The sequence below is a fragment of the Megalopta genalis genome, unplaced genomic scaffold (assembly GCF_051020955.1).
Source record: "Megalopta genalis isolate 19385.01 unplaced genomic scaffold, iyMegGena1_principal scaffold0020, whole genome shotgun sequence".
Lineage (NCBI taxonomy): Eukaryota > Metazoa > Arthropoda > Insecta > Hymenoptera > Halictidae > Megalopta > Megalopta genalis.
In genome coordinates, this window is record NW_027476090.1 from 1,611,280 (window position 1) to 1,638,751 (window position 27,472).

Here is a 27,472-nt window from a genome sequence, read left to right on the forward strand (position 1 = left end):
GAAAATGCTCTCTCTCTCTCTCTCTCTCTCTCTCTCTCTCTCTCTCTGTTGCGTGCGAGTTAATTCCAAGCTCTGCTTTACGTATGCGAATGACTATGACTATGTACTACGCAAGAGTATCGCACAGTGTTTAGAATCGTCGGGCCAGGATCGGCTCATAAAGTAAGGTTGCTTCGACAATTTGGAGTGACTGTCAGTGAATCGCACGTCAACGGAGGCCGAATTAGCGAGTATTTCATAAGCATTCTGAATGAAAAACAATTGTGGTACTAGAAAATCGGGATTCGATCAGTGAAATTATTGTCACGAGACATTGCTGAATTTCTTCCGATATAAACATGCAGAGAAACAACAACGAACTGGACGTCGATTTATTTGGCGTGAAAGGACACCGGTCCGTGAAGAAGTTTTTGGCTAGCCTCGATTTACCGAATCTGGAAAACACTCTGAACTACGACAATTTTCGACTGATTTGCAACGCGCTGTTTCCACCGAATGAAATCAAACAAAATGATGATAGAATCAGGAATATTTTCGATCTTTTCGACGATGATCATGACGGAATCTTGAAGGGACAGGAGTGGAAAATGTGAGTACAGTCATTTATAAATATGCATACACATGTACAAGGGTGTGTAGAGGGTGAGTCATATAACTTGCACATCCTAAATAACGTTTAAACTATGCATTTAATTAAAAATTGTTAAATATACAAATTTTCAAAATTTCAAGGTCAACTTACTCTTTTCAAATGTAAAGACATATCTTTTTCATTGCAGATCGAAAGAACATTAAATTTCAAGAAGAAAAGTATAAACCTATGTGGATCTTAAACTTAATAATTAACGAGATATTAGCCAGTGAACAATTTCCCTGATGATGATACGCGGCTTACATACTCCGATTTAAAATCTCGTTAATCGAGTTTAGGATCAACATAGGTTTATACATTTCTACTTAAAATTTAATATTCTATCGATCTACGATCAGAAAAATATACCTTTGTATTTAAAAAATGGACGTTGACCTTGAACATTTTTAAAACTACAATATATAATAAAAAAAAGCGAACACGACATCATCACCACCCCTTAAAACTCTATTACTTTTGTATAAAACAATTTTTAAGTAGACGCGTAATTTAAAAGTTATTTGCGCTGTGCAATTATATGACAACTCGTATGATGCAACCCGTATATACAGGGTGAGTCACGCAATTGGGACGGATTGTCTCGATTTTAGTAGTACATAGATAGAAAAGAGTTGTAGAGAAAAAAGTTGGTTGGTATGTCAGTGTCTATTTTTCTGCGATTTCGTTTTTTACATATAAGTGCAGCGATGCATTTGAAAAATGCAGATGCACAATTTTTTAAAATGGAATTACATTTTTGTTTATTCATATTGATTTCTCGGACCATCTTACGTGAAAAGCTATTAGGGTACCATGATAACAAAATCAATATTTCGTAAGATATTTCACACTTTTACTAACAAGGAGAGGACCCCAGACCTGAAGCAAGAAATCCTAACTGTAACCCAACGGGGTTTCATTCAGCCCCACTGTGGCAGAGTGAGGAAGAGAAACCTATGGAAAGACTCGCTCACTCCCATTTCTAATGTTACCTCTCTACTATTCCCCCACCACTTGTAAGCACTTCTCTGGAATGCCTGAAACAATTTTGACATTAAATATCTTACAAACCATAAGTCGTCTGCATCCAAAATCGGGTATCGCTAGATTCAGTTTTACAAGCTCTACCACTGCCTCTTTCTATCAATCTCTTTCAAAAAGCCAGCATCAGGCCTGTGAACCTCTCCTTGTAAGTTGTAAGATCCTAATTGTAAGCGTAAACATTTGCGAACGTAAGACCAGTGTTGCTGGGACCAGCCTTGCTGCCGCGAATATATGGTGTGCATCGAGCTTTAACCTTTTAGGTACGGCTGAATTCTGCGCGAGACTATTTTTCTGGACGGCAGAGTCTGATATGTACTGTACAGAGTCTGATACTGTATATTCTGTCTGTATATACAGGGTATCCCAAAAATGTCTTGCAATCCGAAAGTGGCGCATTCTTCGGGCCATTTGAAGCTACTTTTTCCTTTACAAAAATTTTCTCCGAGGCACCGTTAACGAGTTGTTAACGAAAAACAGTGACCAACGAGAGGCGAGCTCGGCTGGCGCGAGGTGATCGAGCCAATGAGCGGAACTGGGCTTCGCGCGCTGGTTGGCTGGGCCGCCTCGCGTCAGCCGTACTCGATTCTTATTGGTCACTGTTTTTCGTTAATAACTCGTTAACAGTGCCTCGGAGAACATTTTTGCAAAGGAAGAAGTTGCTTCGAATGATCCGAGGAACCCGCCATTTCCGGATTGCGAGATATTTTTGGGACACCCTGTAGACTGTTGTAAATCGATGTGAAGACAAAAGAAGTGTGAAACAATGCATATGAAGACGATTATTTGGTTCAAACGATGAGCGAGTGAGCTACTAGAGCAAGTCACTATAGTGACGCGTCGGGCCTAAATGGTTAAAAGGAAGTTGTGAATCTTTCTCAGCTTTGAGGGAGGGGGAGGGATACCTGTAGTAAACGAATGCTAGGTGCAAAGCGAGCCTTCCGTCTAATTTTCGTTCTCGGCTCGGCTTTAACCTTACTAGCTGCTCGAAAATCTAACTGCTCGCTCAGTTTTTATAAAGCTTTTTATGACATTTATAGAAATGCGCATATTAAATGCAGCATTTGTATTTTATCTCTTACCATATATATCTTATCCTATATCCTATCTTATATTTAATCTTACATCGTATCTTGTATCTTATGCTATTTTTAAATTTGTGGATAAGTTAAAAAAAAGGTGAGTTTGTCACATGAAAAGCATTATAAAAAATTGATCGCGCAGATGGATTTTCGAGCAGCTACCAGGGCTAAAGCCCGGCCGAGAAGGGGAGAAATTGTAGGGATGTCTTGCTTTGCATTTGCTAGCATTTGTTTTCTGCAAGTTAAATTCTCTCCCCAACGCTGGAAGAGGTTTTAACCCTTTGCACTCGAAGCAACTTTAACCATAAATCTAAATTCATTCGTCGGACTTATAGTATTTCTATTTTATATGACAAAGTGCATTTTATGCATATAAAATTTAGTCTATATATTATATATAGATTAATATTATATTATTATATTATTATATATATATATTATATATAATATAATATAATATATAATATATTATATATTATTATTATATTTATATATAGATTAATATTAATATATATATTATATATATAGATTAAAATTTAGTCTATATATTATATCTAAGCTTTTATAATATAAAAATTATCTTCGAACGTGATGTAACAATTTTAGTGGTGCCTCGGAGTCACCACTCGAGCGCAAAGGGTTAAACTCCCTCTTATAAAACTTGATACACACCACATGGTCTTTGATGTGTTTAACCGAGTCACGGCGAATCAGCAAAACACGAGCGTTACCAATCACTCTAGTCGTATCTGGTATGTATAAGCATGTGTATTCCTGTGAAACGAATAATAAGCTTGTTCAATCGTGTGTGTGAAATCTTTCCATAAAAATTCAGTACATACATATAACAAACTTTTTTTGACTTCGCATGTTCTAAACATATGTTCCTTATAAAAACTTTTTTTAGAACTTCATTATTTTCTTACTTTTTTCTCGCTATCACTTGTTTATATACTTTTCTTCTCTTAATTCATGATTATTTATTTAATTAAATATTTTATTTCATTTCATCGATTTAACATTTAATCAAAATGTTAGAAATGATCGAAATGTATATTATGCAGATACTCTATCGACATTTGTGTCTACTAGTCGGAGATCTTTCGTGCTAAATAAATAAATAAAAAAAGCGCAGTACGAGTTAGCGTACCACGCTCTAAATTCAATGCTCTAAAATACAGTGCGGATATCTTGCGTGTTCAGCCGCGGTCTTTTTTAACAACCGGAAACGTACGTAACGCTCACTCGACCGTTAAATACGAGAGTGACTCATGTAATGAGAAATTAGATCTACGTATATGCACGTCTTGTATGTGTGTAATTTGTAAACGTCAGCGAACAAATACGCTTGGAAACAATACCTTTCTGCTGAGATCATTTTTCTCGGAGTTTCAAGATTAATTACGAATTTTTGCCTACATAGCGAACGATTAAATTGTTGAAGCTGCTTGCACGAATCGGCAAGTTTCCATACCGACAATCAATTTTTAACATTTTTCTGTCTTTTCCGAATCACATTTTATCCCCTCCACTTTTAATTTCCCCTTTCTCTTCGTTCCGTAACTGTCCACGATCCCCTTCACTCTCACTTTTGTTTAAAAAAATCAACTATCTCGTCAGCCTCGTGTTGGAGAACCTACAATCTTACAAACGGTAAAAACTATTTGTTACTTTCGTAGTTTAAAATCTGAAAAACTGCGTAATAATACATACAGGACGGTACATTTTGTTAGAGTTAGCCAACTAATACCTTGTGCGATGTCAACAACTAACAAAAATCTTTTTAATAAATGAATGAGAAAGGAATTTTTCTGTTAAAATAATTTTCCTTGGACTTTCTAAAATCGTTCATGTTTCTTCTGCATGCACAATGGGTGTCTATTACACTGTTAATAATTTGGTACACAGGGTGGGACATTTAAAACAGGTCACCTGAATAACCCATCTAACTTTAACAATAGACAAAAAAGTTCCAGACATAAGTTGTTCGGCATCGAGGGGCACATAATATGATGACAATAATTTTGTAATCGGTGGAGGCGTAGAGGACACATGAAGGTCAAACCTATTTAATTAAAAGTTATTCGTTATGATAGTAACCTATGATAGTAACATTATTTACATTCACAGGTTGGCGCGTATCGCCTTTGTCTCTAAATCTTGGGATACTAACAGGCAACAATCTCACGTTTTGTTTTCATGGTTGGAGTCAAAGGTTATCTCAGGGTCAAATCATGATACACGTTTGAATGTATTTTAATTTCAACTACACAATGCGGTTAAAAAAAATATGCATTTATGTGCAAATTAACATCGACGACCCTGCAGACTCTGGAAAAAATGACCTTGGAAAACAATCACGTACTTTATGCATCGTATTCGCCTTTTGATACCAGTCAAATTCCATGTTGAATGTTTTTTTGTAACATTACTGTTGGCGGAGATATTCCGGTGGCCTGATTTAGGCGGAACACCCTGTATATTAACGTTCCTATTTTCATTTCATTAAATAAATTGCTTTCATTTCATGGCTACCTTAAGGTTGCTCGATAATAATATCTATTGGGTTGGCATCTAAGTAATTGCCGATTTGTTCAATGAAATAAAAAATTTCTTTTTACTTGGAACGAAGTTTAATCTGCAATGTATTTTCCATTTTGTTCGATGACCTTTTGCCATCTCTCTGACAACTTGAAAATTCCACGCTCGTAGAAAGTCCGATCCTTCTCGGCCAAAAACTGAGTTAAGTGAGATTTTACAGCGTCATCGTCATTAAAAGTTTTACCACGAAGGGAGTTGTCCAGGGATCGAAATAAGTGGTAATCCGATGGCGTGAGATCAGGGCTATATGGTGGGTGTAACATCAATTCCCAACCAATATCCATCAATTTTTGCCGAGCGGACAAAGACGTGTGCGGCCTAGCATTGTCCAGCTGGAAAATGACACCTTTACGATTGGCCAATTCTGGTCGCTTTTCCTTGACCGCTGCATTCAATTTGTCCAGTTGCTAACATTCACGGATAATAAAAAATAACATAATAATAATTTTACAATATAACCTTCTACGGATATCATAAAAATGTGAGCGAGACACATCTATAACTGAAATCGGCAATTATTTAGTTGCCAACCCAATATATGCTCGATAGTAATATAGATATATAACATAATGATAATAACATAATAATAACATAATAATAATAACAACAACAACATAATAATAACATAATTAAATTGATTAAAATTGCATGCAGCAGATTGCTTCAAGTTACGTGCACACCAAATTTTCCTAAGCTTCAATTGTTTATCAAATGCAGATTTCATGAGTGGTTGCAAATGACAATCGAGCCGGTGAACGTGCTGCTGATCGTAGATGTGCAAAATGACTTTATCGACGGAACATTAGCTCTCCGTGATTTCGAAAGCAATCAGAATGGCTTTGACGTTGTGGGACCAATAAATCGTCTAACAAAATATGGACTTTTCGATAAAGTTATTTACTCAATGGACTGTCATCCCGAGAATCATATCAGTTTCCACGAGAATCTGCATTTGAGGGAAATTCATCCGGAGTCGAAAGTACGTAACACAAACGAGAATTGTTGGCACCGTCGTAGTTGATTAATATTTAGTTGAATTAACACCTTATCGACGGGGTTATAACTTTGACTTCTTACTCCTAAGGCGGAAAGGAAAATGCACACCATCTTTTCATACATTTGTAACGTATCTTCGAAGGGGTATGACGACGAATTTTCTGGGACCGGGGCACAAATGGACGTCGCCACTACCGTTTCCAAGGAAATACAGGAAGTTCCAAAAATGTCTCGTAATCCGGAAATGGGGGTTCCTGAGGTCATTTGAAGCAACTTTTTCCTTAGCGAAAATGCGATCCGCGGCTTCGTTTACGAGTTATTAACGAAAAACAGTGACCAATCAGAGGTGAGATCATTTGGCGCGAGACGGCCAAGCCAATGAGCAGAACTGGGCTCCGCGCATTCGTTGGCTGGGCCGCCGCGCGCCAGCCAAGTTCGCCTCTTATTGGTCAGTGTTTTTCGTTAATAACTCGTAAACGAAGCCTCGGAGAAAATTTTCGCAAAGGAAAAGGTTGCTTCAAATGACCTCAGGAACCTCCCATTTTCGGATTGCGAGACATTTTCGGGACACCCTGTATATTACATATATGTATATTCATATATATTATTTTATATATATATTCTCGTTTTTTTTTATAGTTTTTAGTATAGTTACTACTAATACTAGTTATTGATATTTACTATAGTTATTAGTCTCGTTTTTGTTGTTGACAATCGGTAACTATAAATAATGAATAATCGTATCTCCTCTTCCCAAATTGTTGATTTTTGTGCGCAATCTGAGCACGAATTAGGGAGAAATTACTGTACATCTTTACCGCTCGAGGTGTCATTACTCCTTTGTGAAAGTTACGAGGCACCCAAACTCGAATTTTTCTACCATCTTACCTCCTAGTGGCAACCCGCTGATGAAAGAAGCATTGGCTAGTCCACGCAATTATAATCTTATCAAAAAGACCAAAATCGCATCCAATCCTAGGCCACGCAAAGCTGTCTGGCCCTCGGCTCGTAACGCATTCTTCAATTTTTAAGCTTTGTAAAAATACTGAGCTTTACAAAAAATAAAACATGTTTATTCTACAATATTAGCGATTAATAACAACTAAAATCGTATTTTGAAGGTAAAATTGCGTTCGAGACATAGGCAACATGACTTACAACCACTTGGCCTAATCGCATTGAATTAAAAAATACAGACCTTTCATAGAAATTGAGTATACATCAGTTTTATATTAATTCCCTGATACGATACTATCGCAGGCGGTGTTCTCAATTTTTTCTTAGAAATGTACTTACTTAATATTTTGCCACGAAAGCATCTTCGCGAAGTATCTAAAATCCGTCGTTTTGACAAGCTAGGCGATTAACTAACATTTTCGTTAACGAAAAAAGGTTACTTCGAATCGCCTTAAGAATCAAACCTTCCGGGTTCTACGCTTATTCTGAAGCGCTCTGTATATAATTAAGTTCTTTGGCTCCGTCATAATTTAGCCCTTAGCACTCCGAACCATTCTGGACGTTGGCTACCAGCTACTCAGCGCCACTTTTCGGCAGAAACGGGTATTTACAGACCATTGTATTATTTAGTATGGTTTTGGAACTAACTAACATATTATAACGATATTGGACTTATATGAATTTGGCTGAAATCGAGAAATTTGCAAAAAAATCAATATTTTATTTTTCATAATTTTGTTATTGTTTGTTTTATAATTTTGTTTTGTTGTTGTAATCACTATCTAAGCGAACTCTTTCTCTCGTCGCCTTGTTGCTTGGACGATATCACTATCGCTGCTGTCAAAACGATAGACTAACTGTAGAAGAAAACTTTCTACAGTTAGTCTTTCTAACATATCTGTGTAAACGTCTATCTGGAGCTCATCTTCGCTACTACTTGTGTCATGAGACTCATTCGTGTTTGAACGTTTTGCCATTGTTCTAATAAAAATATGAATAAATACATAGGTTGAAAATATCTGTTTGTTATTACTAACTCACAAGATGATATTTACCAAAAAAACTTTTACCAAACAATTTATTTGTCAAGAGAAGAATCACTTTTCCGATTTTCTCACTCGTTAGATCTATCTATACCGCTCGACGCTTCAAACCAGACCGAGTTCAGCTTTGAAAATCTTTTCCTCCAGATTTTATGATTATAAATCTCACTATACGGTGCGTGCTATGTTCGCATACCGATCTTTCTTCTACAAACTTGCCTTATCGCTCTTTTCAAATGGCGCCTTCGAAGTGCTCGGACCGTCGTGAGCACGCCTCTCACGTTCTCGTCAAAACCCGCTGACATTTCTTGTATATATCTTAGTAATTTTACTATATTTTGATTTGATTTCTTGTGCCATTTCAAGAGAAAACTTCAGGGAAACATGCATGTCTGAAAAAGTTGCGCTGAAATAACTCAATTCCCCGTAATCACTAGTGCAAAGGGTTAAAATTACAAAAGATCGTTTTTCTTTTCTTTTTGTTTTCGCAAGCGTTACTATAAATAAGTAATATATATATATATATATATATATATATATATATATATATATATATAATTAATTAATAATAATAATAATAATAATAATATTTTATATATATATAAGTAATAAGTATATAAATATGCATAAATAAGTAATCGGTGCCTCTCAATGATTTCATTGAAGGATCAAATTACATACTTCCCGTAATTCCCCGTAATCACTAATAAACTTGAATGTCCCACGAGAGGGGACATCCGAGTGATATGCTAGAATTACGAGGTCCCACGAGAGGGGACAGCGGAGTGAAAAGGGTTAGGAAAACATTTTAGTTCGCATCTTTCGGCTAAGACGTTCGATGTAACACGTGTTATTGTCGAATGCGCTCCGACTCCTATTTTTGTCGGATCGATCCATCGTAATGAGTTCCAACCACGCAGGGTCGCCGTCGGCCCTGGGGAGGTCAGCTAGATAAAAGCGTTCACACCCCGAGTGCCGATTCCTTGTGTGTTATTTTTAAGTATTCGGAAAATGTCGGCGTGCCTCGAACGCTATTGCTCGGTTACATTCGTTGACATATGTTTAGAAAGTTAGGAATCTTTAAGTGTGATGAGCGACTCGATGCGACGTCGTACGGCTATCTTGAAGGAACAATGATTTTCATAAAGGAATTGGTCATCGAGTGCTGAAGGCAGGCGAGCCTTCTGATAAAAGGACTGCGGTTGGAACTTACAAGGAGAGGTCTCTTGTTGACGCTCATTTTTTGATGAGATTTGGTACGGTGATAGATCTTGTAAAGCTGAATCCAATGGATACCCGGTTTTAGGGACAGACGGCTTATAGTTTTTCAGATAATTAGTATTAAATTTGTTGATAAAAGGCCAGAAAGATGTACTGGATTACGGCGCGAGGCTTCAGTTAGGTCGGATCGAACCTCCCACCTTTCAATATTCCCTAATACAGTAGTTTCCCCGGTATTTGTTGGATTTCAGTATGCTGGGATTTATGTACGTACACTATGATATTGCTACGGCCCTGTAATTTATCGATTTCCTCGCTTCGCCGATGCTAACGTTCGACGAAGTCGGTATACACGTGTGCTGCTTTGACTTGAATTCTCGGAAGACAACTAATAATACGACGTAACTTTTTTAAATTTTAACATTTTGAAACTGATTACTTTTTAAACATATTACCGATAGTTTTCTTATTAAAATGAGACCAAACACGATATAGTTTGAACAAATATTTCTGATCTATATTAGAAAATATCTTACCGATATTTTCTGAAATAAAATTGAACACGATATAATTTAGGCTTAATTCGATAGCATTGTGCTTCCAGCCAAATACTTATCGTCAGGGGTTGTATAAAGTAATCGTCTACGAGTGCTTCAATGTCTATATTTATTTTAAATAGTTTTTTTTCAATAGCAGTTCAATGAAAAAACATATGGAATAAAACCTCTCTGTATTTGCTATTCTGTAAAATATTCAAGTATTCTCGCACAAAGTTTAATTTAAATTAGAAAATATACGTTTTAAATTTAAGTTTTAATTAAAATTCATGCATAAAGTTCAGTAGATTAAAATTCTCTGTCCGATATCTCTAAAAATCGGAATTCAGTATGTAATTTGATCCTTCAATGAAATCATTGAGAGGCACCGATTACTTATTTATGCATATTTATATACTTATTACTTATATATATATATAAAATATTATTATTATTATTATTATTATTATTAATTATATATATATATTACTTATTTATAGTAACGCTTGCGAAAACAAAAAAAAAAGAAAAACGATCTTTTGTAATTTTAACCCTTTGCACTCCGCTGTCCCCTCTCGTGGGACATTAAAGTTTACTAGTGATTACGGGGAATTGAGTTATTTCAGCGCAACTTTTTCAGACATGCATGTTTCCCTGAAGTTTTCTCTTGAAATGGCACAAGAAATCAAATCAAAATATAGTAAAATTACTAAGATATATACAAGAAATGCCAGCGGGTTTTGACGAGAACGTGAGAGGCGTGCTCACGGCGGTCCGAGCACTTCAAAGGCGCCATTTGAAAAGAGCGATAAGGCAAGTTTGTAGAAGAAAGATCGGTATGCGAACATAACACGCACTGTATAGTGAGATTTATAATCATAAAATCTGGAGGAAAAGATTTTCAAAGCTAAACTCAGTCTGGTTTGAAGCGTCGAGCGGTATAGATAGATCTAACGGGTGAGAAAATAGGAAAAGTGATTCTTCTCTTGGTAAATAAATTGTTTGGTAAAAGTTTTTTTGGTAATGTAAACTTTTATTAATATATGTTTGGATTTTTCCCGTTCTGCTGCCCAAGCGATCCTTCTTGGTCAACGGTCTAATTTTCTCTGGGTCTCGGCCCGGCTCGTCCCTGCAAGGCCAGCCTCCACCGCATGGCCAGTCCTTATCTCCCAACCTAAACATCCTGGGTTCTTTGAACCCGAATCGGACAAAGCCCCTCTGTGCGTTCCGTTACACTCGGCCAGACTGACCACTTCGTCGTCCTCGACGATACACATGATAATATAGGTATCTCACCTAGGTAACCCATGAATCTATCCTGTAACCCATCAATAAATACAAAAAATTAGTACAGACCACAATTCGTTAACCATACGGTACTTGATCGATTGAGACTACAGACAGCGACGCAGGGTGATCAGGCCCGTCCGACAGTCAGACTCCCATTGATACAAATACCCAGTCAAACAGCACAACCACAACTCATTTGACATGCATAAGCAAAATAGTGACTAAACAAAACTACGGTCGCTAGCCTTGCCAGAGACTGAGACAAAGCTAAGTGAGCGACTGGTCACTTCAACCCCATCAGTCCTGACTCCGACTACCTGTCCCGGCCTCCGCTCGGATATCTTTACCGAGTAGAGTCGACAACTCCCTACTCTAGGATGATCCGAACTCGACCTCATGTCAACGCCTCCGCTCGAATGTCTTTACCAGATAGGGTCGACGACTCCCTACCCTAAGACAATCCGAACTCGGCCTCATGTCATAGCCTCCGCTCGAATATCTTTACCAGATAGGGTCGACGACTCCCTATCCTAGGATAATCCGAACTCGACCTGGGTCCCGGCCTCGCATGCACCCGTCACTCACAAGTAATTCTGACCCGAAATTACTGCTCAGGGTAACATACTCCGACCAAGTGCTACTGCACAGAATCCTGCACTAGGAGCCGCCCATTGCCAACTCACCGTCGTCTATTGGGTGGCATCAAACGTAACCCAAGGTTTCATACTGTCAACAGCGACCACAGTACGACTGTTACGCGACTTCCTCATGTCCCGAAGATCGAGAACCTCATATCGGTCGTTAGGTAGGACTGCAGTCACCTTGAACGGCCCTTTCGCTACAGGCAGTAGCTTTCGGCTTTCCCCTGTCGCTCCATGTTTGGCAGCGACCATCACAACATCTCCTACTGCATACTTCGGAGGTGCATAGCGTTTTGCGTCAAAACGTTTTTTCTGCCTCTCCTGATCCGCATCCGTGGCAGCTTTTGCGGCTCCACGCATTTCCTGCAGATCCAACTGATCCAGCGTATCCTGGATTTCCGCTAATAGTTTGGCCCCTGCCAAACTACGTGGCTTAAATCCAAACAGCAGCTGCGTCGGAGACTTGCGGGTAGTCCTGTTGGTGGTACAATTAATAGCGCTTTGTACCTGCTTCACCTTATCGTCCCACTTATCCTCTGCTTCCCCAGCACAAGTAGCTGCAAGAGAACTCAGCAGAGTACGGTTCAGCCTCTCGCACTGTCCATTTGCCCGTGGTGTAGCCACCGCATTCAATACATGTTTCATGCCATGTTCAACGCAAAAAGCTTCGAATGATTTTGCGGTGAAAGCCGACCCCCTGTCGGTAATGACTCGAGACGGTACCCCAAAAATTGCGATTACTTGGCTCAGCACGCGTAAGACATTCTTGGATGAAGTGTCACGAACAGGCTCAAGTATACAGAATTTAGTGAATCCATCAATGACCGTTAAAACCTGGGTATTCCTTTTTTGACTACGAACAAAAGGCCCAACGTGGTCAAGATGCACGGTGTGGAATGGCACAGCTATTTTTTCTATTGGATGTAATAATCCTGGCTTTTTCCCACCGGGATTCTTATAATATAAACAATTTAGGCACGCTTTAACATACTTTGTGACGAACCTTCTCATCCCCTTGAACCAATAATGTTCCCGCACTTTTTCTAACGTTCCATCGACCGCGAAATGCCCTTGTTCATCGTGACAATATCTTACTACCTGAAATCGAGACATACTAGGTACAACCCATTTATTACCCCTTTCAGTTTTTCGAAACAGGACTCCTTTTTTTAGTATATACTTGTCGAAGTACTGCTTAGTCTCCGGCTGTATATCCTTCGACTCGAGAATTTTCCGGACCACTTCGAGACTGGGATCCTGCAACTGAGCGACCTTGATCCACTCTGCCTCAGTGATATCAATTGCGCAACATTCTACAGGATTCCGACTCAAATAGTCTACATGAGCCAACTTAGTGCCCGGGCGATAGACAATATCGAACGTGAAGTCCTGCATGTATATCCACCAGCGAGCTACCCGGGGCTGAATGTCTTTCTTAGCTGCAGTGGCCCTCACAGCACTACAATCTGTTACTATCGTGAATTTAATGCCTAGAAGATAAACCCTGAACGTTTTCAAAGCTACCACTACTGCTAAGGTCTCTAAGTCGTACGAATGATATCTCTGCTCCTCGACCGTAGTTTTTCGGCTGAAATATGCTACTACACGATTTTCCCCGCCATGTTTCTGAAATAATATTGCACCCAGACCAATCGCGCTCGCATCAGTGTGAACCTCTGTAGTCAAAGATGGACTGTAGATTGCCAACACTGGCCTATCGACCAAAATCCGTTTTACCTCTTTAACAACTTCAGATTCTTTCGTTCCCCATTCCCAGGGCACGTTCTTGCGCAACAACTTTGTTAACGGAGCAACCTTGCAGGCAAAATTCCGAATGAATCTACGGAAGTAACCAGCGAGGCCCAAAAATTGTCGAACCTCCTTCACATTCCGTGGTTCGGCAGCTCTTGAAACCGCCTCTATCTTATACAACCCCGGTCGCACTCCCTCCTCCGAAATCTCGCGACCCAGATAATCAATCTTACATTGGAAAAACTTGCACTTAGCCAAATTTAATGTTAAATTGTTCGTGCCCAAAGCCTGCAAGACTGCTTTTAGTTGTTCATATGCCTCCTCCAAACCCTCGGATGCTATTAATACATCATCGATGTATACCAGAGCTAGTTCTTTCACTACCCTTTTTATCATCGCCTGAAAAACTGAAGGAGCATTAACCAAGCCAAACGGCATACGCAAAAACTCCCACTGTCCATCTGGGGTAACGAACGCCGTCTTCTCTATCGAATCGGGATGTATAGGCAATTGATAAAATCCTGATTTCAAATCGAGAGACGTAAATACTTTCTTCCCGAATAGTTGATCAATCTGATCCTCAATAATTGGCAACGGAAACTTCATAAGTTTGGTCTTTCGGTTCAAAGCCCGATAGTCTATTGCCATACGCGTGTCTCCAGTTTTCTTTTTTACGAGTACTACCGGACTAGCGTAGGGCGACGTACTCGGCCGAATGATACCGTTCATTTCCAATTCCTCTACTATGTTACGAACTATTTCCTTATCGGCCTGCGAGAGACGATAAGGTTTATGAAAGACCGGCTCATCATCTAATAATTCAATTTTTAGTTCCGTTACCGAGGTCCGACCTAATTCGTTATAATTTAACGCTACACAATTTCGATATTCGTTTAATAACTCCAATAATCGACTTTTATCTCCAACACTACTATCGCAGCAGATATCTGTCTCCACTATCGGTCTTCTTTCATCATAACTAGTCATGTTTACCTCCAACACTTCTCTGCGATAATCACCACATGTGAACGTAACACCCGAAGAATCGGTTATCGCTCGGGTCCCCGCTTTGTTTAATACATCTCTGCCGATAATAATTTCTTTTGACAATTGATCGTCCGCTACGACCAACACCCTAACTTTAAACGGTATATTGTCAACAAATATATTGATTTTAGAGCGTCCAATGGGGACCACTTCCGAATTATTGAAACCGGACAACACCTTATTGGTGTCTTTCAACGTCAAATTTAACTGGCGTGCTAAGCTTTCCCGAATTATCGAACATTCGCTCCCTAAATCAATCGTGCATGTTTTCTCCATAGACTCTACCACACATTTCTTCAAAGATTTAGCCAAAGGATCGACCTTCACCTCTAATGCTTGAGCCCGATGGTTCCCGATGTTTTCGCCCGACACCGATGCCCCTTCCTTGTCTAGTCATGCTCTCTCACTCTTTCCTTTTCCTGCGTTTTCCATACGTAGCTTCCTATAGCATTTACTGTCTGTATGGCCCGAAATACCACAATACCCACATTTCACATCAGTTCTACCTTTTGCTAAAGCACCATTTCCACCTGTTCCCACGGAATTTCTTACCTCCGCGTCCTTGCCAATATCTGTCGTTCTTTTTATATCTAGTGGACAATTATACTTTATATGCCCCTTTTTCCCACAGTGAAAGCATACACCCGATTCGACTCGTCTCGCTTTATTCCATATACCTTCCCGGTCAGAGAAATCTCTTTTCCCTTTGGTAACATTCGATCTATTGGATAGTTCAATCGTAAGCGAATCTAAACAGTTCGTTAGTTCCGGAATTGTTTTTTTCTTCGCTACCGTTAGATTCATCCTAATATGGTCGTCATGAATGCCATACACCACGCACTCAACTAATTTCTCTTCTGGTACGACCAGATTTAGTTTGTTAATTTTTTTTAATTTCTCGAAACAATATGCCTGCAAACTTTGCCCCGGCACACTTTTGTACCCGGCTGCAACTTCTAATAGTTTGCCAAAATTCTCCTCCCCAGCAAATTGGCTGCTAATCAGTTCCGAAAACACGTCCCACACCAACGGAGGACTCGTAAGGCTATCGTACCACTGTTTGGCAATCCCTTGCAATTTACCTACCGCGTAAAAAACCTTATCTGTCCCCTCCCAATTGCAAACTACTGCTAATTCATTAATTTTTCGCAGCCATTCCAACACCGACGCGTCTCTAACCTCGGGATCAAAACCCGGAATGATCTTATCATTCGCGACCTGCTTAGCACGTTTAGAGCCTGCTCGAATAGCGTCTGTCAGAGCTGCCGTCAATCTCGCAAAATCGGACTCACCAATCCCCGAGGTACCGTCACCCATACTCGAGCTTCTTCCTCCGTCCGATCGTCCTTCTCTGGATCGGTTCCTGTGGGTGGATGGCTGTGGTCTCGTAACCGAGTCCCTACGTTTTTCCATTCTCCGTGAACTCCGAGACCGCTGCCTATGATGTCGACTCGATTTTCGGACTCGCTCTCGTTCGCAGCTGCCCGGCGACTCTGATCGTCTCTTACAGACTTTCTTCGACATCTCCACCACTTCGTCAAATTCACTTATTATTCACTCGAAGACGACTTTCGAATAATCAGGTCGACACCCAACACGCGAGTGTATCCCACTTCTGAACTGTAAACTTTTATTAATATATGTTTGGATTTTTCCCGTTCTGCTGCCCAAGCGATCCTTCTTGGTCAACGGTCTAATTTTCTCTGGGTCTCGGCCCGGCTCGTCCCTGCAAGGCCAGCCTCCACCGCATGGCCAGTCCTTATCTCCCAACCTAAACATCCTGGGTTCTTTGAACCCGAATCGGACAAAGCCCCTCTGTGCGTTCCGTTACAGTAAATATCATCTTCTGAGTTAGTAATAACAATTAGAAATTTTCAACCTATGTAGTTATTCATATTTTTTATTAGAACAATGGCAAAACGTTCAAACACGAATGAGTCTCATGACACAAGTAGTAGCGAAGATGAGTTCCAGATAGACGTTTATACAGATATGTTAGAAAGACTAACTGTAGAAGGTTTTCTTCTGCAGTTAGTCTATCGTTTTGATAGCAGTGATAGTGATATCGTCCAAGCAACAAGGCGACGAGAGAAAGAGTTCGCATAGATAGCGATTACAACAACAAAACAAAATTACAAAACAAACAATAACAAAATTCTAAAAAATAAAATATTGATTTTTTTGCAAATTTCTCGATTTCAGCCAATTCATATAAGTCAAATATCATTATAATATGTTAGTTAGTTCCAAAAGCATACTAAATAATACGAGGGTCTGTAAATGCCCGTTTCTGCCGAAAAGTGGCGCTGAGTAGCTGGTAGCCAACGTCCAGAGGGTTAAGGGTTAATAATGCTGTACTTCCTTAGAATTTGCCGATGAATTCCGTTTTCTGCGAAGAATGACACCATCCGGCGTCAAATCGAATATTATTTTTTATTACGGTATTCTTTTCTTTTCTTGTCTTAGCAATAAGACAAGAAAGGTCAAGATTGTAACTCCGATAAGGTGTTAATTATATTAGTAACTGTCCTGCTATTTTTAATGCTTGTGTGGAAATCAGTCGAACACCGTTGTTGTGCGCAGGTATCGAAGGAAAATGCAAAGGTGTTCGACAGCGTGACATTTGCGAAAGCCTGTATGGAACAGATACTGTGGCCTAAGCACTGCGTCATGAACACCTGGGGCGCACAGTTACACAAAGACCTTGTGATCGTCCCTGGATCCGAACAGGTACGTAGAATGAGGAAAGAGAAATCAATATGGTAGAATTTCCTTTATTCGAACGCTATCGTTACATAGAACCTAAACACAAGTAACGAATTCGATGAAATATTCATTGACAACAGATTTATTGAGATGCAGACTCAACTGCATTTGATCATGTTACTTTAGTAATACAATTAGAATGTAGAGGAAATGCTTAAACCAAAAATCGCGTGACAGAATATTCATTGACTTTGCCTCGAAGAAATGAGATCTAGCTATGATGTTCATATTTATACGCTTCGTTTCGACGCGAGTAGCTGTAAGTTGCTCTAAACAACTAGGTCAAAGATTCTTTCTGGATTGCCCATTTCACATGGGAGATTAACCATCACTGAATTGTTAATAACTTAATGCAAGTGCTTTCATAACAACGCTATAATAAATGATGCGTACATGCGATCAAAATACGTGTATTAAACTAAATGCTGGTGAATTAGTCTTCAATTTAAACTCTTAACTCTCTAACCTGATTTACACAATCATTTTTGTTGAATAAACAAATGCCGACTGCTAGCGTTGGCCACAGTGAACATAGAATATTTCATATATTCATAGAACATAGAATATTTTATTCCCGCTTGCAAGGTACCAGATACAATACCAGATACAATAACAAATAAAAATATAACATCGGTTTGTTTATTATACAGGGTGTCCCAAAAATGTCTCGCAATCCGGAAATGGCGGGTTCCTCGGATCATTTGAAGCAACTTCTTCCTTTACAAAAATGTTCTCCGAGGCACCGTTAACGAGTTATCAACGAAAAACAGTGACCAATAAGAATCGAGTACGACTGACGCGAGGCGGCCCAGCCAATCAGCGCGCGAAGCCCAGTTCCGCTCATTGGCTCGATCGCCTCGCGCCAGCCGAGCTCGCCTCTCATTGGTCACTGTTTTTCGTTAGTAACTCGTTAACGGTGCCTCGGAGAAAATTTTTGTAAAGGAAAAAGTTGCTTCGAATGACCCGAGGAACCCGCCACTTTCGGATAGCGAGACATTTTTGGGACACCCTGTATAATTCTTTTCCACTTAGAATGCTTATTCGCTTCACTGTGATATCCGACGAATCTGAATTGTCTCAATTAAGTCTCGATTGATCCTTTAGGTGAAAAAAGGTACGCATCCGGAGAAGGACGCCTATTCAGTATTTGCAGCGACAGATTCCGCAGGCGTCAGCAAGTTGGAGCAGATGCTACGCGAACTCGGCACCACGCAGTTATTCGTTTGCGGCTTGGCGTACGATGTTTGCTTGAAAGAAACATGCCTGGATGGTCTTCGATTGGGATATCCGGTAGCAGTGATCGACGACTGTTGCCGCGGTGTAAACCTGAAAAATATCGATGCTGCGAAACATTTGATCATAGATAACGGCGGCTTGATCGCTATCACCGACAAAATCTTGTCGCTGGTGAACACCGAAGAAAGAAGCCTTATCATGAGCCATCGGTCCGCGAAGAAGATAGCTTCGATTTCAGAAGCATAATGACGGCGTCTGAATAACAGCGTAAAACTTAGTCAGAAGGAATCGTAGGGCGAGTTTCAAGATAAATCAGAGAATCGGCGCACAGTGATCTCTATTCGTCAGAATTTGAACGCAATTTCTGGCTCATTCGAAACGCCGTAAGTTACCAGAATTTATCCGAGAAAGTATGTTTAAACGGCGTTGTTTACTTAAAATCATATTGTAATTCGGTATGTTTAGCTAACGAAGATATGAATTTTTGCGTGTGTGTAAAAATTGAGCACTGTGCCGCTGTGTTCGAATTAGTTACGTGGTGGCTAATAGATGCTAAATAGAGATAATAGGAGAACCAGGTTAGGTAGTAGGTGGTGAAGATAAATGGTAATTTACAAAGATATAATACGTTGTACGGGTACTTATTTCTTATTTTTCTAAGCTTAAAGAATAGACGAGGTAAGGAATAAAAGTATATAAATATCGTGATCGATATACTTTCCAACAAATGTACGAAGCTTACGGTATGGTTTTCCGGATACACGAGTAAAAAAACTAGGTAAAGAACAAAGATGTATTATGTCGAACGGGTACTTATTTTTTTCTAAGCTTAAAGAATAGACGAGGGAAGGAATAAAAGTATACAAATATCGTGATCGATATACTTTCCAACAAATGTACAAAGCTTGCGATATGGTTTTCCGGACACACGAGTAAAAAACTAGAAAAGTGTTCAGAGGTTTATACAAAATGTGGGTCATTCCTGAGGTGCTGAAAGTCCAGTTGAACTTATTCTACATATGTTTCCTATTCTCAGTATTTTCAAAGTATTTTTAAAATCTGTTATTTATTAATTATATATATTTACGCCAGTATCACTGCGTCGTTATTTACATGAAATATTTATCCACGATTTATACTTGCTTATCATCTATTGTCAGAGATAAATCAAGGTGATCGTGGTGATCATCCTCGAGTACTTGTGAAGTTCGTAAGTTATTGCTTCGACCATTTTGATTGGTGTGTATTTAATTGTTTATTAATAAACAACCTTCCAAATATGTAGCACGCGGTTCTTTACCACATGAAACTTTCAACAGGTAATAAATACGAAGGTAATAAATGAGCCGTTTATTTTGAAAGTGGCATAAGTGACTTTTTCAAAAAAATCGAGTTAATGGTCACACTAATTACAATTGAACGGTATCATTTCATTTTTAAAAAATTTGCAATCTATAAGTTGAGGACTATTGAGATTTGTTCGAGAGAAGTTTTGCTAATTAACGGTATAACAAACATGTTTATTTTGAAAGTGGCATAAGTCGCTGTACTCAGGAAATTAATTGCGAGGCTTAGTGTAAAAGAACTAGAAACGTGTGATAAGTGTGTGTGAAGTATTGTTTTGAATTATTTTCAGTATTTTTAAAAAAGTTCTGATCACTGGACTTATTTTTATAAGTGCGAAAGAATAGTGCAGTTTTGTAAATTATATTATAGTGATGTGGCGGCTACACCTCCAGACCCGCCAGCAGATGGCAATAAAATGTTTTATAAACTAACTTTGGATGAAAAAGATGAATTTCTAACTTTGGATTTGTCACCAAAAAGAGGAAGACCTAGGCGTTATTCACAAATAGTAATGGATCCGTTATACGCTGGATCTCGTCCTGTTTTTTCAGCAAAATACAAAGACACGATGGACTTGCTTAATTATATACCCCCAATATACCACAGTTATTTAAAAAATTTGAAACAAAACACGATTTCCGAGGACTTAATCACTCCTATTGATGACGAAAATTAAATTGAACTGATGCATTTTCGTATAAATTACTTATACTTATATGTTTCAAAATGTACTAATTATTTTTGTATTTTATGAATATTAAAGTAAAAAATACTTAAATCAAACCTTTATATTAAATATGTTCATGGTATAAATTATTATTGTATATGTAATTTATTCAACAATTTTAGTAAATCACTGTCCTTTCAAAACATTACTTCGGTAAAATACGTCTGACAAAATTAATATATGTCAGTCATTTTTCTAAACTATTTATTTTGAAAGTGACTTAAATCACTTTACCGTAATGTGAAAAGTGGTGATTTTTTAATGTTTATACGAAATTATTTATACTGAGAAAATTATCAGTATCCTGAGATAACAAATACAAGTAAATCTTCTCGAAAGTTAGCATCCATATTTTTAAACGTGTTAAAACGCAAATACTCAAATATATCGACTTAAAAACAAAGTGACTTATGCCACTTTCAAAATAAACGGCTCAAACATGAAATTGGGTTACTAACAATATAATTCAGTCCTTCGCTACGTCGAAGTTTGTCCATCCCTTAGCGACCTCGCGGTTTTTTCGATTTTGTTCGCCGATTCATCGTCCATGTTTAATTTGCAAGCGTATCTGTGTCTTGCACCGCAATCGTCACTATGGTACGAATACAGTCGAGACGTTGAATTGTAAGACAGCCTCAGACATCTGCGTAAACATGAAAAGTAAAATACTGTAAGATATCCGACAATGACAATGGGTACGTTTAGTGTTGCGTTTAGTGTTCAACGTAGTTTTTTAAAACCGTGTAGAGTTTGAATAGAGCCCTTATATTATATACAGAGTGTTCCATAATTATGTTAACACCCGGAAAGGGGTGATTCCTGAAGTCATACGAAGTAACTGTTTCGATCTTAACGAACCTGTAACCTTAGCGAAAATGCGAAGCGCGGCTTAGTTGATTAGTTAATTAGTATTAGCGGCCGAAGTTAATTAGTATTTAAACGACAAGAAATTCCAATTGTTTAAATTTAAAGGAAAATTGATTTTCAATCAAGAAACAAGATCACCGTTATATTTTTAAATGAACGTAGAGGTATAGAAATAATTTTTTAACACTCACCTGCCGTCGCCAGGTACGGTTTGCTTCGTATTCTGATAAACCGGCTTCGCGCTGCTCGCCCAAATCCACAATAGACCAGGATTCAGTCCACCGGTCCAGAAGTGTTTACCTTTCAACTTCGAATTTGTCTGCAGGCTACTGAACACATCTCGTTTCTCATCGTCTTTCTCGAATTCCAGCAAATGGCCACCCATACCGCGGCAAAGACTCGCCGATGATTTCCAGTCGAATTCGCGGCTGCTGAAATGGTAGCAATGCTGGCCGATTTTTGTGTAGTTCGCAGGACACGGTTCTGAAAAGTGACAGTTTCAGTTGTGATCTGCGAAGAAAATAGACGTAAGTCTGATATAGGCACAGCGCGAATACACACTCTTCTGATTCATGTTCCCGGAAATCACGTAATAGAGAAGTTCTTCTGCTCTTCTCAACCGGTTCTCTAAGAAGTCCACTCTGTACACGAGCTTCTCGATCGCTCCTGAAAGAGTAAATCGCGATTAATCCATCGGTAAATCGATTCAAATGCAGTAGCAGGTTCAACAATGGGTGTTACGTGTAGTTGACGTTATTCAATCTTTTCTAACTGCTTTAAAATAAAATTAATTTCGAGAGAAGTTGTTAAAAGAAATTGTGAGGCGAGCGATTAAGCGGTCTTTCTAGTCCTGACAAAATTCAATTTCTTCGTTTTAGCCAAATAGAAATTGTCCTTCTTTAAGTAAATATTTATAATGAAATATCGAAAGCCTAAAACACGAATCTACAATACGTTTTATTCCTTACGCTTTACAGTAAAACGATTATCGTTAAATGCACGAGTTTTTAACTCTAAAAACGTCTTGTTTGAAATCTGATATTCAAAACCATAACGGTACATGCTTACATATTTATTTGATGCGCTAGAAAAATAGTTTCTAACAAATTTAAGACTGGTGCATTAATTTAGCACCCATTCTTGTGGTGGATATTATGATAATTGTGATTCATTGTTTCATTGTTTCTCTAACTTTGTTTCATTGTTATATATTAGGTCTACCGGAAAGTTCTGTTCGTTTTTGAATCGAAATATAACACAATTTTCATACGTTTAATAATATTTATTGTGAAATATACTTTCTATCGTTACTTATGACTTCTTGCCGGCGCGATGGCAACTTGTAAATGCCATTTTTAAAAAATGATTTATTTTTAGAGGCGAAGAACTCAACCAGTGCTCGATCGACATCAGCTTCAATTTTGAATTCTTTTGCCTGTAAAAAGTTTTGCAAAGAGAGAAACAAGTGATAATCGGAGGGCGCTAGGTCTGGGGAGTATGGTGGATGCGACAGAATTTGCCAGCCTAGCTCTGCGATTTTCTGACGAGTCGCCAAAGCAGCATGTGGTCTGGCATTATCATCGGTAGCCATGTTTTCACGATCGCGTCTCGCTTAATAATGACACGAGACATCTTTGTTTCAGTTTATTTAGGAGAGTACATGCGTGTAAATGCAATGATAAAGAGAGATAGTCGTATATGTCTCAAATCAACATGTGCATATGGATTGAAACCTGAAGTGACACTATCGGACAGAACTTTCCGGTAGACCTAATATGTTCACCAAGAAGACGGTCTATACGTTCATTACTTGGCAATGCCTTAAAACAGTATGCGGCATTTTTAATATGACGTTCCCTTTCCGTTTTGTACATTCAGCTTCGAACTAAGCATACTTGGTCATGTTTTGTACATGTACGAACTGAGAATTGATAATGAATCGGTGACTGTGATTTTGTAATATTTACCCATCACGTTGTCGAAGTGAAACATCGGTGGGTTTGGACAAAGCTAAGTTGTTTGTTTCGCATGGATTTGAAGCTAAATCTTTTGTTTCGCATGAATTGGAAGCTAAATCATGTGCTTCGCATGAATTTGAATCTAAATCGTTTGTTTCGCTTGAATTGGAAGCTAAAGCACCTATTTCGCATACATCCGAAGCTAAGTCGTTTGTTTCGCATGGATTTGTAGCTTAATCTTTCGTTTTGCATGGATTTGAAAGCTCAATCTTCTATTTCGCATGTATTTGGAGCTAAATCATGTGTTTCGCACGAATTTGAAGGTAAATCGTATTTTTCGCATGAATTTGAAGATAAATCTTATATTTCGCACAGATTTGGAGCTAAATCGTGTCTTTCACAAGCATTTAAACGTAAATAATATATTTCGCATGAATTTGAAGCTGGATCATGTGTTTCGCATGAATTTGAAGCTAAATCATGCGTTTCGCATGAATTTGAAGTTAAACCATGTGTTTCGTAATAATTTAAGCCTAAATCATGTGTTTCGCATGAATTCGAAGCTAAACCTTCTCTATTTCGCATGGATTTGTAGCTTAAGTCCAACATAATGGGGACAGATTTATCTCTAATCGCGCTATATGTCTCAAATCAACGTGTGCAATATGGATTGAAACTTGAATTGGCACTATCGGACAGAACTTTCCGGTAGACCTAATGTATACGATAATTAATAATTACATATAATGTATCGTTTTAGTAAAATATCAAACGACCAGTGCGAAGAGTCGAGTGAAAACAGCTTGGCACGGAACGTGTGTCGAGCAAATATATTTACCGAGAAGGTAGAGATCGGTCTCGGAAACTTCTCGCTTGTTCGGCGTCGATACTTTACTGGAAATCATCAAGGTGTTGTCGCCCAGCTTCATCACCTTGGCGGTCCTTAACGTCCTCGAGTCGGAGACTACCCAACTCTCCAGTATCTCGGACCATGGTCCCGGTGAGTCGCTGATTGAAACGTTCGACAGACTATCTAGTAAGAACATTAGAAACGTGAATATTAATCCAGAGTTGGCGGAGTCACCGTTGCAGACTCAATATCGATAAAATTACAGTTATTCTTGTCTGTTCTTACCACAGAATGCCTCGCAGGCGTTTAACAGCAGAAGAGCGAGAAGGCACAGCTGGATAGGTCCTTTATCCTTCATGGTAAACCTGAAAATGGAATAATAGGATACGACGATCACAACAGGAGCAAGCCGGTCAGGGAAAAAGATACGGTTTTTATCCGAAACGTGTTGCAACTGTCTCTAACTTTCTCGAAGAAAGTTAAGAAAGGAACGCGCGTCATTGCACAAAGATTTGCAACCGGAGGCTCGAAATGCTCGCGTATGTTAATATTCGGCAATCGATGAGAATCGGAGCGATTACTATAATCTAATAATATAATATAATATAATATAATATAATATAATATAATATAATATAATATAATATAATATAATATAATATAATATAATATATATAATATAATATAATATAATATAATATAATATAATATAATATAATATAATATAATATAATATAATATAATATAATATAATATAATATAATATAATATAATATAATATAATATAATATAATATAATATAATATAATATAATATAATATAATATAATATCATATAATATAATATAATATAATATAATATAATATAATATAATATAATATAATATAATATAATATAATATAATATAATATCATATAATATAATATAATATAATATAATATAATATAATATAATATAATATAATATAATATAATATAATATATAATATAATCTAATAATTACTATAATCTATCTTCAGAAGCTCGTGCGTGTTTATAGCGTATTTTATTATAATTAAAGCGGTCTAATACGCGATCAACGGTTCTCCTTGCGAATTCGAACAGTTCCATAGGGATTCATGATCGACCAAGGTATCGATCGCTTTACTCACATAATACTCGTGAAACGGACGCGTTACTGCGGTTATTATCATTCCACTTTTCTTTCTGGACTGACGCAGCTGACCGATCCGTTTCCGTTCGTGAGCCGCGCACGACTATCGGTCGAGAGATCCGGAATTCGGACGCGTACACAGGCCGAGACAGAGTTGGACACTTTCTCTCCTCCCCGGAAAAATGAGTCACTTTCTTCGTCGGATTCGTCTGCCTCTCCTTGTCCGACGGTTTTCGCGGCGCTTCATTCAGCACGTTTCTTCGTTTTCTGTTCCGTTCCTCTTGCACACGGTCTTCGCGACATTGAATTGCATTAATTAACCCAGGTTAATTAACCCGAAGAAACTTTCCGAGGCAACGAGAAATTCACGTTAACTGGAATCGAAAACTAATAGCGTATAGTTTCGGCGAATCTACAGTTAAATGGAGATGGCGAACCGGATCAATGATTTTTTTATTTCACTCAAGGAAAGTCAGATTAATTTTCTGCACGTCGTTATTTCAAATTGTAGCGTACAACGTTATTGTATTCTGAGAAATTCTAGCTTTTTTGTGACAATGTCTTTATTCATATTTTAAGGGGGGGGGGGGCAAGCAGTAAATAAAGCGCGAAAGTAAGACAAAATAATCTTTTTAGAATTGGACTAAACGACTTGAATGTTTTTTCGATGATAGGGGAACCAGTCTGCTAGACCATTACCAGAGTGATTTTTTTTAAAATTTTGCCATTATTTGGAATGATAAAAATAAGAATAGAAACTTATGTTTTTTATCAGAGCTCTTTCGTCACATTTTTTATCTGAGCCTGTAACGAAAATTTAGAAAATGCGCTTTGTAGATCTCGGTAAGTTATACAATGCATGCTGAAGATTTCATCGAGATCGAGACAAAACTGCGATTCATGCGATCCTTTATTGTTTACCATGGCCATACCAAGGTCAACCGATTTCGATGAAATTTTCAGTACGCATATAAATTATCGGGGTCAATAAAACGCATTTTAAAAATTTTCATTATAGAGATAAAATTCATTACATTCAGATAAAAGAGTTAAAAAGTATGATTTTTTAAAAAATATCTTCTATGATTTTGAAGTAATAGCAGAATTTAAAAAAAGCGTTCTAGTTGTGGTCCAGTAGACTCGTCCCTCTGTCATCTAAAAAAAAAAAATCATGCAGTTTAGTCCAGTTCTAAAAAAGTTATTGCATTTTAAAAATTAATATTTTCCGAATATTAATTATCATGTACATCATGTACAATACATCATATATGTACCCTATAAATAGACTTTTTTCCAATTTAGAGTAGATTAGTCAAGTTGCTCATAACTGCAATTGTTAACGCGACTTAGAACTTAAAATATTAAAAGATCCTGCGAAAGCTGTCATTAATTACAGATTATTACGAAGGCATCTGATAATTTTAATTGAGACCATAACAGCAGCGCTAATGAACTCGCTGCTAGTTTCTCAAACGGATTTTGGTGCGCCAGAATATTAGCGAAAGATCCGAATACCAGCGAAATCAGCATTTCTTAATGAACCGGCCTACTGACACGCTTCTCTTTGCAAAGCGGAACTGCACCTTCGTCAGATTCCAAGGATAAGGGAAGTTTGCCTCTTTCTGAACCGCTACTTTCGTTCGATTCTGTTGATAAACGTTGCGGAGACAGTTTAGAACGTTCAATCAGATTTCATTCGGTTCAGTATTCGGTACGTTTTGAAGCATGTTA

At 38.1% G+C, this 27,472-nt stretch overlaps 2 protein-coding genes across 6 annotated transcripts; one reads left to right on the forward strand and one right to left on the reverse strand.

Moving 5' to 3' along the window:
- The first annotated feature begins 69 nt into the window (after positions 1–69).
- On the forward strand, positions 70–20,120 carry LOC117224736 (nicotinamidase). Of its 3 annotated transcripts, none has more exons than XM_033477846.2 (4): positions 70–589; positions 6,010–6,334; positions 17,422–17,568; positions 18,709–20,120. In XM_033477846.2, exons 1-4 carry the CDS (start codon positions 339–341, stop codon positions 19,084–19,086), a joined length of 1,101 nt encoding a protein of 366 aa, XP_033333737.2. In that variant the 5' UTR covers positions 70–338; the 3' UTR covers positions 19,087–20,120. The 3 variants fall into 3 exon arrangements, with proteins under 3 accessions (XP_033333737.2, XP_033333738.2, XP_033333739.2); XM_033477847.2 differs by having other exon boundaries at positions 6,013–6,334; XM_033477848.2 differs by having other exon boundaries at positions 77–589; positions 6,073–6,334.
- Positions 19,708–25,838, reverse strand: LOC117224721 (CD209 antigen-like protein A). 3 transcript variants are annotated; one of them, XM_033477828.2, is made up of 6 exons: positions 25,740–25,838; positions 24,875–24,954; positions 24,578–24,772; positions 22,343–22,447; positions 21,973–22,264; positions 19,708–21,557 (listed from the first exon to the last, which is right to left on the reverse strand). In XM_033477828.2, coding segments are annotated over exons 1-6 (840 nt in total). In that variant the 5' UTR covers positions 25,742–25,838; the 3' UTR covers positions 19,708–21,391. The 3 variants fall into 3 exon arrangements, with proteins under 3 accessions (XP_033333719.1, XP_033333720.1, XP_076383531.1); XM_033477829.2 differs by lacking the exon at positions 25,740–25,838 and having other exon boundaries at positions 24,875–25,170; XM_076527416.1 differs by lacking the exon at positions 19,708–21,557 and having other exon boundaries at positions 21,616–22,264.
- Positions 25,839–27,472: the final 1,634 nt, after the last annotated feature.

What these genes read in the sequence shown, in the direction of transcription:
- LOC117224736 (XM_033477846.2), top strand. Translation starts at nt 339, where the DNA reads ATGCAGAGAAACAACAACGAACTGGACGTCGATTTATTTGGCGTGAAA. An exon ending in AAATTCATCCGGAGTCGAAA is followed by an intron (nt 6,335 to 17,421) that starts GTACGTAACACA and finishes TGTTGTGCGCAG; the next exon opens with GTATCGAAGGAAAATGCAAA. An exon ending in TCGTCCCTGGATCCGAACAG is followed by an intron (nt 17,569 to 18,708) that starts GTACGTAGAATG and finishes TTGATCCTTTAG; the next exon opens with GTGAAAAAAGGTACGCATCC.
- LOC117224721 (XM_033477828.2), bottom strand. An exon ending in CGCCTGCGAGGCATTCTGTG is followed by an intron (nt 24,773 to 24,874) that starts GTAAGAACAGAC and finishes TGTTCTTACTAG; the next exon opens with ATAGTCTGTCGAACGTTTCA. An exon ending in ACCGTACCTGGCGACGGCAG is followed by an intron (nt 21,558 to 21,972) that starts GTGAGTGTTAAA and finishes ATGTTTACGCAG; the next exon opens with ATGTCTGAGGCTGTCTTACA.